At 42.1% G+C, this 13,652-nt stretch overlaps 2 protein-coding genes across 2 annotated transcripts in view; one reads left to right on the forward strand and one right to left on the reverse strand.

Moving 5' to 3' along the window:
- Positions 1 to 2,264: 2,264 nt before the first annotated feature.
- Positions 2,265 to 2,771, reverse strand: LOC110585730 (nucleotide triphosphate diphosphatase NUDT15-like). The gene has a single exon (XM_044913603.1). The coding sequence runs from the start codon at positions 2,769 to 2,771 to the stop codon at positions 2,265 to 2,267; it is 507 nt and encodes a 168-aa protein (XP_044769538.1).
- Positions 2,772 to 7,054: 4,283 nt separating this feature from the next.
- The window catches only part of WDR33 (WD repeat domain 33), a 114,695-nt gene continuing 108,097 nt past the window's right edge, over positions 7,055 to 13,652 (forward strand). The window contains 1 exon segment of the mRNA XM_044913584.1: positions 7,055 to 7,213. The gene's annotated coding sequence lies outside the window, so the exon portion shown is untranslated.

Here is a 13,652-nt window from a genome sequence, read left to right on the forward strand (position 1 = left end):
ATCCTATTTGTGTAGGAGAAGAAATCTTGCGTACAATATTTTCATACATGTGTCTTCGCAAAGGTACACTCTTTGGTAAGAGTGGCTTCCTCTAGAGAGGTGTTAGGTTGTGAGAATGATCATCTTTTCACTGTTTTCCCCTTCATATATTTAATTTGGTGCCATTTGCATGTATTAATCCCCCCCCAAATAATGAGGCAATTATTCAACCTTCTATTTTATTTTTTATTCTTTTAAATATTTTTTTCTATTTATTTGAGAGAGAGAGAGCACAAGAGCACCAGAGCACGAGCAAGGGGGAGGGTCCGAGGGAGAGGGAGAAGCAGACTCCCCGCTGAGCAGGAAGCCCAACTCGGGGCTCCATCCCAGGACCCTGGGATCATGACCTGAGCCAAAGGCAGATGCTTAACCAACTGGGCCACCCAGGCACCCCTAAACCTTTTATTAAAGACAATTTCAGGGTGTCTGGGTGGCTCAGTTGGTTAAGTGTCCAACTCTTGATTTTGGCACAGGTCATGATCTCAGAGTCATGAGATCAAGCCCTGTGTTGGGCTTTGAGCTCAGTATGGAGTCTGCTTGGGATTCTGTCTCTCCCTCTGCCCCTCTCTTCCCCACCCCAGCTCACGTGCTCTCTCTAAATAAATAAATAAAATCTTTCTAAAAAAAGGAATAAAGAAAATTTCAAATACACACAAAAATAGAATAGCATAATGAATTCTCATTACCTGTCACCTTGCGAAGTTGTGTCATCTGTCTCCCTCTTTCCTCCCTTTCCCCCTTAAGGATATTCAGCCATTAAAAAAAAAAAATCATTCCTTCGATTGTTGCAAACCCTTAGTTAATTTCCCCAATTCTGAAAAACTGCAAGGTTGATTTTGAGAAATTTTTGCCAATGTGTTGTTTTACGGAGGAGAGTCTTTTTGGATGTTCCTACTAACCATTTCTGCTGATATCCTTAGCTAGAATGTTTTAAAGCAAATACCATCATATCGTTTTATATATTATTTAACTTACAAATACTTCAGAATGTAACTAATAGGAAAATATTTTAAAAATTTAATCAGGGGGACCTGGTTGCTCAGTTAAGTGTTCGACTCTTGATTTTGGCTTGGGTCATGATGGCAGGGTCATGAGATCGAGCCCCGAGTTGATCCTGCTTAAGATTCTCTCTCTTTCTCCCTCTCCCTCTGCCCCTCCCACCCTGCTCACACATGCTCTCTCTCTCAAAAAAAAATTAATAAAAAATGTAATCAAATATCATTGTTACATGTAAAAAATTGAACAGTTCTTTTTTTTAAGTATTTTTAAATTTATTCATTTGAGAGAGAGACACACACAGAGAGGCAGACTCTGCTGAGCTGGGAGCCCGATGTGGGGCTTGATCCCAGGACCTGGAGATCACAACCCGAAGGCACTTAACCATCTGAGCCACCCAGGCGCCCCCAAAAATTGAACAATTTTTTAATGTCATGTAATATCCACCCAATCCATGTTCAAACGTCCTCATTTTATCAAAAATTTCTTTTTTCTTTTTCTTTTTTTCCTGAAGTCAGTTTGTTCAATTTAGGTTCCAAACAAGAGCACACATTGCATTTGGGTGGTATGTCTCTGGTTAAAAAGAAAATCACAGGGGCGCCTGGGTGGCTCAGTCAGTTAAGCATCTGCCTTCAACTCAGGTCATGATCCCAGGGTCCTGGGTTCGAGCCCTTCATCGAGCTCCCTGCTCAGCGGGGAGCCTGCTTCTCCCTCTCCCTCTGTCTGCCACTCTGCCTACTTGTGCTCTCTCTCTATCTCTCTGTCAAATAAATAAATAAAATCTTAAAAAAAAAACAAAAAAAGAAAATCACAGGCCCAAAATGGAGTCACTTATGCTAGACCACATCACCAATCTGGGGTTTAATCCCTAACCTAATTGCAGTTTCAACTTCCTTCAAATGTAGTCTTAACTGGTCAGTCAGGGATTTTTTGGTCAGTACCAGTGAGGTAATCTGTTGCAGGGGCCAAAGTTAAGCCAACCCAAAATGTGCTTTCTTTTTTTTTTTGGCCACAATATCACCATTTGTCACACTGAGTCTGAAATGCAATTCATGACATAATGACAAGTTTTTCACAAGTACTGGCTGAAAGGATGGTGGGTATATTAAGAGAGATCAAATAAATTGACAATCATATGGAACTTTTTAGATAAAATGGAGTTGTTCTGAAATGTAGATATTTTTTATTCTCTAACAAGACCTTATTTTGTCTTTTTAAAATAAATCAGGTTATCTTCTTGTTCCCCAGAGATGATGTCCTTTGTATCCTACCAGATGATCCAAATCTTCTTTAAATGTATTGTAGCCTTGTTCCTTTAAACAAGGCAGAGCCCAGAAAAGCTGGTCCAGAGGAGAAAATTCTTCCCAGGGAACCCAGTCCCAACTTTCATTTTTTTCAGGCTCTGCATTCTTTGGTTCCGGGTCATGAGTCACATTCACCTCTCCTTTCATTAGTATCGTCACATAATGGTAATTTTCTTTCTCAACAAAGGAATTCACAACTAAGGCAAAGTGAATATTTTTCAGGTGAAGAGCTGCTTCTTCCCAGGTTTCCCTTTGAGCACATTCTTCCCACATTTCACTGAACACCAAATGGCCCCCAGGAAGTTGAAAACTGACGGCTTCAACTGACCCTTTCCTCTTGCCCAGGAGGACACAACGAGGATGCCGGCTGCTAGTCACCATTACTCCTACCATGATTCCAGGATGCCACCTGGGAGGCTCCATGCAGGCCATCATAGCTCAGGAGGACCTGGCAGAGGCCAGCCAAAATGTGCTACTTTGGCATACTGTTTACTTTATTTATTTTTAATATTTTATTTATTTATTTATTTGAGTGAGCGAGCAGGGGAAGGGGCAGAGGGAGAAGGAGAGAGAGAATCCCAAGTAGACTCTGTGCTGAGCACAGAGCACAGTGCATGGCTCAATCTCACAACCCTGAGATCATGACCTGAGCCCAAATGAAGAGTTGGACACTTAACCTATTGAGTCACCCAGGCCCCCTATTTACTTATTTTTAGATTTTATTTATGTATGTATTGGGGTGGGGAGGAGCAGAGGGAGAGGGACAAGCAGACTCCCAGCTGAGCATGGAGCCCGATGTGGGGCTCCATATCATGACCCTGAGATCGTGACCTGAGCCAAAATCAAGAGTTGGATGCTTAACTGACTGGGCCATCCAGGTGCCCCTACTTATTTTTTAAGTAGGCTTCATGCCCAGAGTGGAGTCCAAGGTGGGGTGTGAACTCACTACCATCAGATCAAGACCTGAGCTGAGATCAAGAGTCAGATGCTTAATGCGCTGAGCCACCCAGGTGCCCTGGTATACTGATTATTTTAAATAAAAGTTACTTAAACAGCCAATGCAAAAAGAACTCTGATGCCCCTCTGTCTCCAGGAAACAGGAAATAAATCTCCCATGTGAAAGGCATCCTTTCTATACCAGGAGGTAAATATATATCCTTATTTCCAGAGATATGGCATTTAGACCTGAGAAGGCTATATAAATAATGCTATTACTTTTTACTAATTTACTACCCCAACATTAATTGTTTAAAATTCCTTGCTAATTGAAGCTCATGAACATGAATTTTCTTTGTCCTGTTAATTCCTCATAGATTTATTGTCTCTTTGTCTAAAAACTATAAAAACTGCCTGCCCTGGTCATTTCTTTGGGTCTGAATTTTGTTATTGGGCTTCCCTGCACATGTAATTAACTTGGCTTTTTTCTCCTCTTCATCTGTCTCATGTCAAATTTATTCTTAGACTAGCTTAGAAGAATCTTAAATGGTATAGAAAATTTTTCCTCCCCAACACTGTCACATGGGCCCTCTCCATTCTCCAAAGGAAGTTGAGGTATTCCACCTAATAAGATTGCCCTCCCCCCTCAGGGAAGGTGACCTTACCTGAAACAATCCTTACTTTTCTTTTGTTAATTGTCCCACCCCAATTCTGTTTTATAAAACTCTTCTTTTGTGTAGCTCCTTGGAGTTCCTTTCTTTTTGCTGGATGGGATACTGCAGGATTTATGAGTCAAGTAACAAAGCCAATTAGATCTTTAATTTTGCTCAGTTGATTTTTTTCCCCTAAGTTTCTAATCCCATAATAGTTAGTCTATAACAGCTTTCTGCCTCTTTTTTTTTTTTAAGATTTTATTTATTGGGGCACCTGGGTGGGTCAGTTGGTTAAGTGTCTGCCTTCCGCTCAGGTCATGATCCCAGGGTCCTGGGATAGAGCCATGTCTTGGGCTCCCTGCTCAGCGGGGAGTCACTTCTCCCTCTCCCTCTTGTCTGCCGTTCCCCCTGCTTGTACTCTCTCTGTCAAATAAATAAATGAATGAAACTTAAAAAAAAAAAAGGGGGGGGTGCCTGGATGGCTCAGTCGGTTAAGTGGTTAAGCATCTGCCTTCCACTCAGGTCATAATCCCAGGGTCCTAGGCTCAAGCTCCTCATTGGGCTCCCTGCTCAACGAGAAGCCTGCTTCTCTCTCTGCCTGCTGCTCCCCCTACTTGTGCTCTCTCTCTTTCTGTCAAATAAATAAATAAATAAAAAGTAAATAATTTAAAAATATATTATTTATTTATTTGAGAGAGAGAGAGAACATGAGCAGGGAGAGGGGTAGAGGGAGAAGCAGGCTCCCCGCTGAGCAGGGAGCCTGATGCGGATGAATTGATCCCAGGACTCTGGGATCATGACGGGAGCTGAATGCAGCCACTTAACCGACTGAGCCACCCGGGCCCCTCCCCGCTTTTTAAAGTAAGCTCTATTCCTAATGTGGAGCTCCAACTCACAACCCCTAGATCAGGAGTTGTGTGTTCTACCGACAGAGCTAGCCAAGTGCCTTGAATAGAGATTCCTTAACTCTTTTTGGAGACAGAAGGTCACTTGTATAGAATTCTATAGAATACAGAATATAACTGTTTGCATACTTGTAGTCTATCTCCTAGTCAATTTAAAAAGCAATTTTCCCAGCAGGACTTGCAAGATTAGAGGTATGAATAGCTTTTAGTTATTATTACTTTGATCCTCTAATGTAGCACATCTTGAGAATATTCAAGGGTCAGGACACTTTAATATGCTTGAATGCCTTCCCTACCACTTGTTGCTGTAGTATCTAGGAATGGACCACTTGCTTGTCACTTTTCTTTTCTACCTTTAGAACCCTACTTAAGGGTGGACTCCTTAGGGTCGGTCACTTTCCTGACTCCATTCTCCCACTTCAGCCTGTGAGAATCCCACTTTCCTTCAGAGTTCCTGCCATCATATCCTACACTTAAATACATGAAACTGGAATTGTCTGTCTCTTACACTGTAAGGAACCCTTTGAGAACTGGTTTATTCTGTGCCTGGAAGTTAGAGGGAATGGAGGGCAGCACTATTTAATACTTAAATAGTGGTCTGTTGATTGAGTTGAGTTCCTCCATACCACCCATCCCTGCTCCTCCCACTCCCACCTCTACATATTCTTTTAGAGGTATATATACCCTCACATATCCTAGTGTTAAAAACAAGACCACCATAAAATGGAGCCACTTATGTTTAGCCCCACATCACTGAAACAGAACTTAACATAACTATAGTTTAGGCTCTCCCAGAAATGGGATCTTAAGCCAGTCAATCAGTAAATCACCTAATCAGCACTAGTTAGGTAATTTGCCTGATAGACCCCTGCCATCCTCTAAAGCAAGGTGACTTTGCCATAACAATCTACCTTTTTGTCTAGTATAACTTCCTTATTCTCACTCCCATTTGCCTATAATAGTCTTTCATTTTGAAACTTTATTTTTTAAGTCATCTCTCTGCCCAACCTGGGGCTCAAACTCATGACCCAGAGATCAAGAGTTGCATGCTCTACCAACTGAGCCTGCCAGGAGACCCAATATTTTAAAATTCTTGATTCATATTGCCATATTATTTCCCAAAAGTTAGAAGACAACTTGTTTGGAAGTTGTATTCTGAACCTCATATAAATGGAATCATTCAGGGATGCCTGGATGGCTCAGTCGCTTAAGCGTCTGCCTTTGGTTGGGTTCTGGGATTGAGTCCGTAGGCTCCGTGCTCAGCGGGGAGCCTGCTTCTCCATCGTCTGCTCAGCCTGCCGCTCCCCCTGCTTGTGCTCTCTGACAAATAAATAAAATCTTTAAAAAATTTAAAAAAAAAAGGAATCATTCAGTGTCTCTTTTGAGCCGACTTAACAGTGCCTGTGATATGCTTCCAAGTTGTTGTGTTTATCAGTAATTATTTCCCCTGGCTCGGCAGTAGTTCACTGTAGAACCACAATACAATTCATTTAGGGGCACAATTACCGATGGATATTTGTGTTACCAGTGGTTGATTACTCTGATCAAAGCTGCTATGAACACTCTTGTACAAGCCACAGGTAGATGTATACACTCATTCCAATTGGAGTGGAACTGCTGGGTCGCAGGGTGACTATAAACTTAGCTCTAACAGACACTGTTTAAACAGTTTTCCAAAGTGGTTGTACCATAGGGCTGTTTTTACAACTTGGTCTGACTGTGAGGAAGGGAGATAACCTACAGGAACGATTTGCATCGGGTAATGTAAACTCCAACTTCGTGCTTGACTAAGCTAGATGCTTTCATTTAAATGCTCAAAACACGGTCAGGCAGGAGCCCCAATTTCACCCATGCATAGACTTGGTAAGGCCAAGTGCCTTGCCCCCAGTTTCACTGTGGGTGGGCTTGGCCACACACTGTAACTGCCACACCGCCCCCGAACAAATTTCTTATTCAAATTTTGGAAAAACGGGGTGTTTTTGAGAGCATTAGTTTAGCTCACAGTATGAAGAAAGTACGGCAAATCGCACGGGCCTCAACCCTCCTCCGGAGGCAGCGCCTCCTCTCAGCGGGAACAAAGCAAGCATTCACTGAAGCCGCGTGAGGATCTGGTCGGGTCCCGCCCCTCACCTAAGCACCTGCGCAGATTGAGGCCGACGGAGCTAGGCGCCCCAGGCGCGCGTGACGTAGTAACGCTCGACGGTGCGTGATGACGCTAGGGCGTGCGCTCGGTGGCTCGTAGGGGAAGATGGCGGCTGCTCCTTTGGAGGAGAGGGATTGAGAGGGGTGGAAGGAAGAGGCCGGGCGGGAGAGACATTCCCGACAGTGAAGACGAACCCTTCGCTCACCATTCCTTAGGAGCTCTGCTCAGCGCTGGAGGGTGAGTGCAGCGGCGGCACGGGACCCCTCGCCTGCAGCAGGCGGCGGCACTTTCCGCCATTTTCAAGCTCGGCCGTTGCGTGCTTTGGGGGCCTGGAGGGGCGCCTGAGGACAGGTTGGGAGAGCAGTGAGGATCGTTGTCGGGAGGGCACTTTGAGGCTAGTTCGAGCTTTAGGGGAGGGAGCTAAAGGCTTGAGGCAGACTGGGGAAGGAGGGCATGGTAGGACTCCCTCCTGACTGGGAACCGGTGGCGACAAGACGACGTAGGTAGGGTAGGCCACGAATAAAACGTGAAGTTTAGAGAAGGGAAACGCATTAAACTGAGGTTTGGGGCGGGAGTGGAAGGGGTTGAGCCGAGAGTTGAATGGAATGTGGCTTTGAGTGGTTGGTTCAAGGGGTTTCGGGAAGTTAATGCGAAACCTGTAAAACAGCGGCAGGCTTCGCCTCGATATTATCGTGTCTTGAAATTGGTGTTTGTAACAGGGATAAATCCACAGTTTGACAAGCAAAAACCCTCCTCCTTTGGAAAAGTTACATTCCTATTTTGTTTGCTTTAGATCATGCTACCTGCCAGTGTCCCTTCAATAACTCCCTCCACATCTCCGGTTTTAAGTTGCTTTCTGACAACCAGATATTTTAGGATCTTAGAAAACTTTATTTTTTAGAAAAGAAAATAAATACTAATACTAGGTTGTTGTAACCCTTGTGGTTAGTGGCCCTTCCGTTGAAAGAGGAAGGTGGGTCGATAGGGAATTCCGTAATTGGATCTGTTTAAATCAGATCAGAAAAGTTACTTGTAGAAAGCCTGTCAATATTTTGAAGTAATTTCTGCACAGATGACATTAAGTTCACTGTTCAGGAACTTTGGAAGACATTCGAGTATGAACAAAAAAGCCAGTGTTAAAGGAATACCTCTTGGGAGCGCTGAGTTGACTTTTAAGTACACTCTGGAGATCTAGTGCACGCAGTATTTTTTGCCTGTGAACGTGAAGCAGTGGTAGATCTATTTAATTCAAACAAAACTTTTAGAGACTGTTAGTTAAAAGGAAGCATGTTACTTGTTCCCATGGTGGCATTTTTCTTTTCCTAATCTTAATTGCATTTGACACCCATTTTTAATCACCATAAGATACTTTTGCACTTTTTAATTGGTCTTCCTGCCTAGAAGATAAAATACTGTAAAGATCTGAGTTTGTGCAGAGGCTTGAAGTTACGTATTTAGCCTATTTTATTGAGATTTACAGAAAAATTTTATCTTTCTATTCTCGTGTTAAGAGTATTGGTAGAAAGTTGGCCTTGTATCACAATGATTTAGTTTCAAATCCTTATCTATGATGTTGATGACTTAACTTGCATTCTTTGGTTGGTGAAAAATATTAAAAGGTCAGATTTTGCCATCACAGTTGTATCTTGATCTATGGCTTTAGTTACAGTTTTACTAGCCATTTAAGGTGCTTATATAGTTCTCTCTGCTAAGTAGTAAGTCCATATTTTTCACATTACTTTGGGAAAAACATGTTATTTATTGCCCAAGTTCAAACTGTTTCATATTTCTGAATAAGGAAGTGAGGTCATAGTAAAGCTTGTTTTCTTTCATTCTGAAGATTTTATTTATTTGAGAGAGAGAGCACAAGGTGGTGGGTGGGAGGGAGAGGGAGAAGCAGACTCCCAGCTGAGCTGAGAGCAGAAGGCAGATGCTTAACTGACTGAGCCACCCAGGCACCCCCATAGTAAAGCTTTAAAACTACAGCAAATACATTGACAGAAATACTAGTGAAAGTCTTTCACTCACAGGCATACATATGGAATCCTTTTGAGAGTGCTTAGCAAAAAATTAGGGCCTTTATGACTGTTTTTAGATAAAAGTGGTATTTATAGTCTGCAGATTAGAAATCATCATCAAAGTATATTTACTTAAATGTCAAACTTAACACTTGTTTAAGCATTGCAGATTTGTTGTTTTAAGATTCCAGATTTTCCTACTTTTCTGTCCAAATTATTCCAAGATTTCATTTGTGTTGAAACTTTTGCTTGTAAGAGGTGTTATGGATATATATATACATATATATTTTTTTTTTGGTGGTGGAATGGTGAAAGTTTCTCTGTTGCTGTAATGTGTTGTGTGATGAGTAAGTTGCCAGACCATAGTTTTAATGCTGAAAGATATTTGATCTTTGTCTTTTACATTGACGTAGGTTAAAAACTTTTCTCCTTGAACACACTCTGTGGTTGATATCATTTCTGTCCCCATTGCAAAAGACTTATATTAGTCCTAGGCACAGAAGCTCTTAAGTATGTTGGAAAATCTTACCCACATTACTCTCCTCCTTTCTGGTCCTTGAACATTTTATGTAGTATTTTCTGGTGGAGGACTGACTTCATAATGTTTGTATTGTACCTTATATTCATAATTTGAGTGCTTATAAATTCTCAGAGCTGGTTAATATTGGAAAGGGCATGGCTTTCAGCAGCAGAGAGACCTAGGTTTGAATGACAGGCTCGCCACTAGCCAGCTTTTTTTTTTTTTTTTATTTGACAGAGAGAAAGAGCCCATGTGAGCACAAGCAGGGGGAGCAGCAGAGGGAGAGGGAGAAGCAGGCTCCCCACTGAGCAGGGAGCCCGACATGGGGCTCGGTCCTAGGACCCTGGGATTATGACCTGAGCCGAAGGCAGCCGCTTAACTGAGCCACCCAGGCGCCCCTAGCCAGCATTTTTATATTGGGTCAGTTAATTAAACTCTGAACGTCAGTTTTCTTACATATAAAAATGTTAATTATTGTAATAGTTATTTCAAAGGTGAAAGAAAGTGATACGTAGTAAGCATTTAGTAAATTTTGGCATTTTTTTTTCTGTGACTTGAATTTAATTGGCTGTCATTTTCAGGGTTTTTTTTTTTTTGAGGTATAATTGACATGTAACATGATATTAGTTCGAGGTATACAACATAATGATTTAGTATTTGTATATATTGTAAAATGGTCACTTCAGTAAGTGTAGTTAACATCTGTCACCACAGTCACAATTTTTTTTTTTTAAATTTTATTTATTTATTTGACAGAGAGACAGCGAGAGTAGGAACAATCAGGGCAGTGAGAGAGGGAGAAGTGGGCTTCCCGCTGAGCAGGGAGCCTGATGCGGGGCTCGATCCCAGGACCCCGGGACCATGACCTGAGCCGAAGGCAGACGCTTAATGACTGAGCCACCCAGGTGCCCCTCAATTTTTTTTTCTTATGATAACTTTTAAGATCTACTTTTAGCAACTTTCATATATGCAATAAAGTATTATTAACTATAGTCACAATGTTGTATATTACGTCCCCATGACTTACTTATTTTTTTTTTTAAAGATTTATTTATTTGAGAGAGAGAATGAGAGAGAGCATGAGAGGGAAGAGGGTCAGAGGGAGAAGCAGACTCCCCACTGAGCAGGGAGCCTGATGCGGGACTCGATCCAGGGACTCCAGGATCATGACCTGAGCCGAAGGCAGTCGCTTAACCAACTGAGCCACCCAGGCGCCCCTTACTTATTTTTTTATTTTTTTTAAAGATTTTATTTATTTATTTCAGAGAGAGAGAATGAGAGAGAGCACATGAGAGGGGGGAGGGGCAGAGGGAGAAGCAGACTCCCTGCCGAGCAGGGAGCCCGATGCGGGACTCGATCCTGGGACTCCAGGATCATGACCTGAGCCGAAGGCAGTCGCCTAACCAACTGAGCCACCCAGGCGCCCGCCCCTTACTTATTTTTTAATAACTGGAAGTTTGTACCTTTGACCCCCTTCGCCAGTTTTTAAAGTTTAACTCAAATATCTTTGTTAAAGATTTACAGTCTCATTCTTCTGTTAAACTGTTCCTTTCTCTGTGTTATTAATAGATTTTTATTTTATTTTATTTTTAAAGATTTTATTTCTTTATTTGACAGAGAGAGAGAGAGCACAGGTAGGCAGAGCGGCAGGCAGAGGGAAAGAAACAGGCTCCTTGCTGAGCTGAAGCCCGATGTGGGCCTTGATCCCAGGACGCTGGGATCATGACCTGAGCTGAAGCCAGATGCTTAACCGACCGAGCCACCCAGGCGCCTCTCTCTGTGTTAGTAAAGCATTTTGTGCATATGTCTACTTAATATATTTTGATTGTGTATCTTCTTCTCTCCTTTGTGAACTCTTTGAAGGCAGATACTTTATTGCCTTATATTTTTGTATTCATAAAGACTAGGCATTATAAAAATTGAGAAATGATAGAGTGAGTTTTCTACAAAAACTTTCCTCAGGGCACCTGGGTGGCTCAGTAGTTTAAGTGTCTGCCTTCAGCTTGGGTCATGATCCCAGTCATGATCCCAAGGTCCTGGGGTCAAGCCCCGCGTCTGGCTACCTGCTCCCGTCAGGCTACCTGCTGGGCGGGAAGCCTGCTTCTCCCTCTCCTGCTCACCCTGTTTATGTGCTCTGTCTCTCTCTCTGTCAAATAAATAAATAAAAATCCTTAAAACCAAAATACTTTCCTCATGACTACTGGGATCCGTTTTCACACAGATCTGGTTTATTTCTGCTCCTTGCCTTTACTTAAGACCTCTTTGCCTGCCTCCCTCCTCTCAGACCATTCATGTCCTATCCATTCCTCAAAATCCAGTTAAATCTCATCGCATTAATGAGGTCTTTAGTGACTTTATAACTCCTCTCTCCAGTTAGCCTAGGGTCTGTGTGACTGCCTTTTGTTACTTTGTGTCCTGTAGTACTTGGCACTATGCCTTACCCATTTTGAATAGGTCCTTGGATGATAAGTGCAAGACTATGCTGAGACCGAGTTTGTTATAGGCACCTGCTGTATTCACTGTCGCACTTAGTAAGATACTTTTAAGGAACAATTTCCCCTTTTTTGTATGTGGAATATTCTGGTAACTTTTCCCCCATCTTTACATGTTATGAGAAATTGCAAACATCCAGAAGAGTTGAAAGAATGAACACCTTTTGGGGCACCTGGGTGGCTCAGTCATTAAGCGTCTGCCTTTGGCTCAGGTCATGATCCCAGGGTCCTGGGATCGAGTCCCACATCGGGCTCCCTGCTCGGCGGGAAGACTGCTTCTCCCTCTCCCACTCCCCCTGCTTGTGTTCCCTCTCTCACTGTGTCTCTCTCTGTCAAAAAATAAATAAAATCTTAAAAAAAAAAAAAATGAACTCCTGTTACCTTCCATTTAGATTTACCTGTTACTAACATTTAACCATTTGCTTTAGCCCTCTACCTCCCTGTTCAACAATCAATTGAAATTAAATTGCATATATCATGCTGTTTGTCCCCTAAATACCTCAGGATGCATCTCTTTAAAATAATGTCATTCTTTCACACTACACATATTTATTTCAAACCAGACTCTACCTAAGGCAATATTAAAAACACAGTACCATTATTATGCCTAACGCAATTAGCATTAAGTCTCTGGCATTCACTTTTAATTTTTTAATTTTTATTTTTATTATTTTTTTAAGACGATTTTATTTATTTGGAGAGAGAGAGAGAGCGAGAGAGAGCACAAGCCAGGGGGAGAGGGTGAAGCAGGCTCCCTGCTGAGCAGGAAGCCTGAGGCGGGGCTCAATCCCAGGACCATGGGATCATGACCTGAGCCAGATGCTTAACTGACTAAGCCACCCAGGCGTCCCTATAACTGACATTTTTTAAGAGTAAAGGCATTTATTTTGTTTTCTCTTATTTTGGGGGATATTATTACATACTCAACAGATTTTAATTTTTTTAGTATGTTAGTCAATTAGAGTCATTAATGGACAAAGCTAGGAAATGTGTTTTCAAAAATCATCAGTTTATATATATATATATTTTTTAAGATTTTATTTATTTATTTGAGAGAGAGAGAATGAGAGAGAGCACATGAGAGTGGGGAGGGTCAGAGGGAGAAGCAGACTCCCCGCTGAGCAGGGAGCCCGATGCGGGACTGATCCAGGGACTCCAGGATCATGACCCGAGCCGAAGGCAGTCGCTTAACCAACTGAGCCACCCAGGCGCCCCTATATTGGTATTTTATTTTAATTTAATTTAACTTATTTTTTAAAAAGATTTATTGAATGATTGATTTATTGAGAGAGAAAGAGCCTGTGCGAGGTGGGGAGGAGGAGAGGGAGAGAGAGAAACTTAAGCAGACTCCATGCTTTGCATGGAGCCAATATGGGGCTTGATCCCATGACTCTGATGAGATCACAATCTGAGCTGAAACCAAGAGTTGGACTCTTAACCAACTGCACCACACAGGCACCCCTTTTTTTATTTTTATTTTTTTAAGATTTTAGTTTTAAGTAATTTCTACACCTAATGTGGGGCTTGAGCTTACAACCCAGAAATTAAGAATCGTATGCACCATTGACTGAGCCAGTCCGATGCCCCTATATTGGTATTTTATTTTTATTTTTCTTTATTTAAGAAAGAGCGAGAGGGAGGGGAGA

Source organism: Neomonachus schauinslandi, chromosome 3 (assembly GCF_002201575.2).
Source record: "Neomonachus schauinslandi chromosome 3, ASM220157v2, whole genome shotgun sequence".
Lineage (NCBI taxonomy): Eukaryota > Metazoa > Chordata > Mammalia > Carnivora > Phocidae > Neomonachus > Neomonachus schauinslandi.

Excerpts from the sequence above, each read along its gene's own strand:
- LOC110585730 (XM_044913603.1), bottom strand. The coding sequence starts at position 2,771 with ATGGCCTGCATGGAGCCTCCCAGGTGGCATCCTGGAATCATGGTAGGA.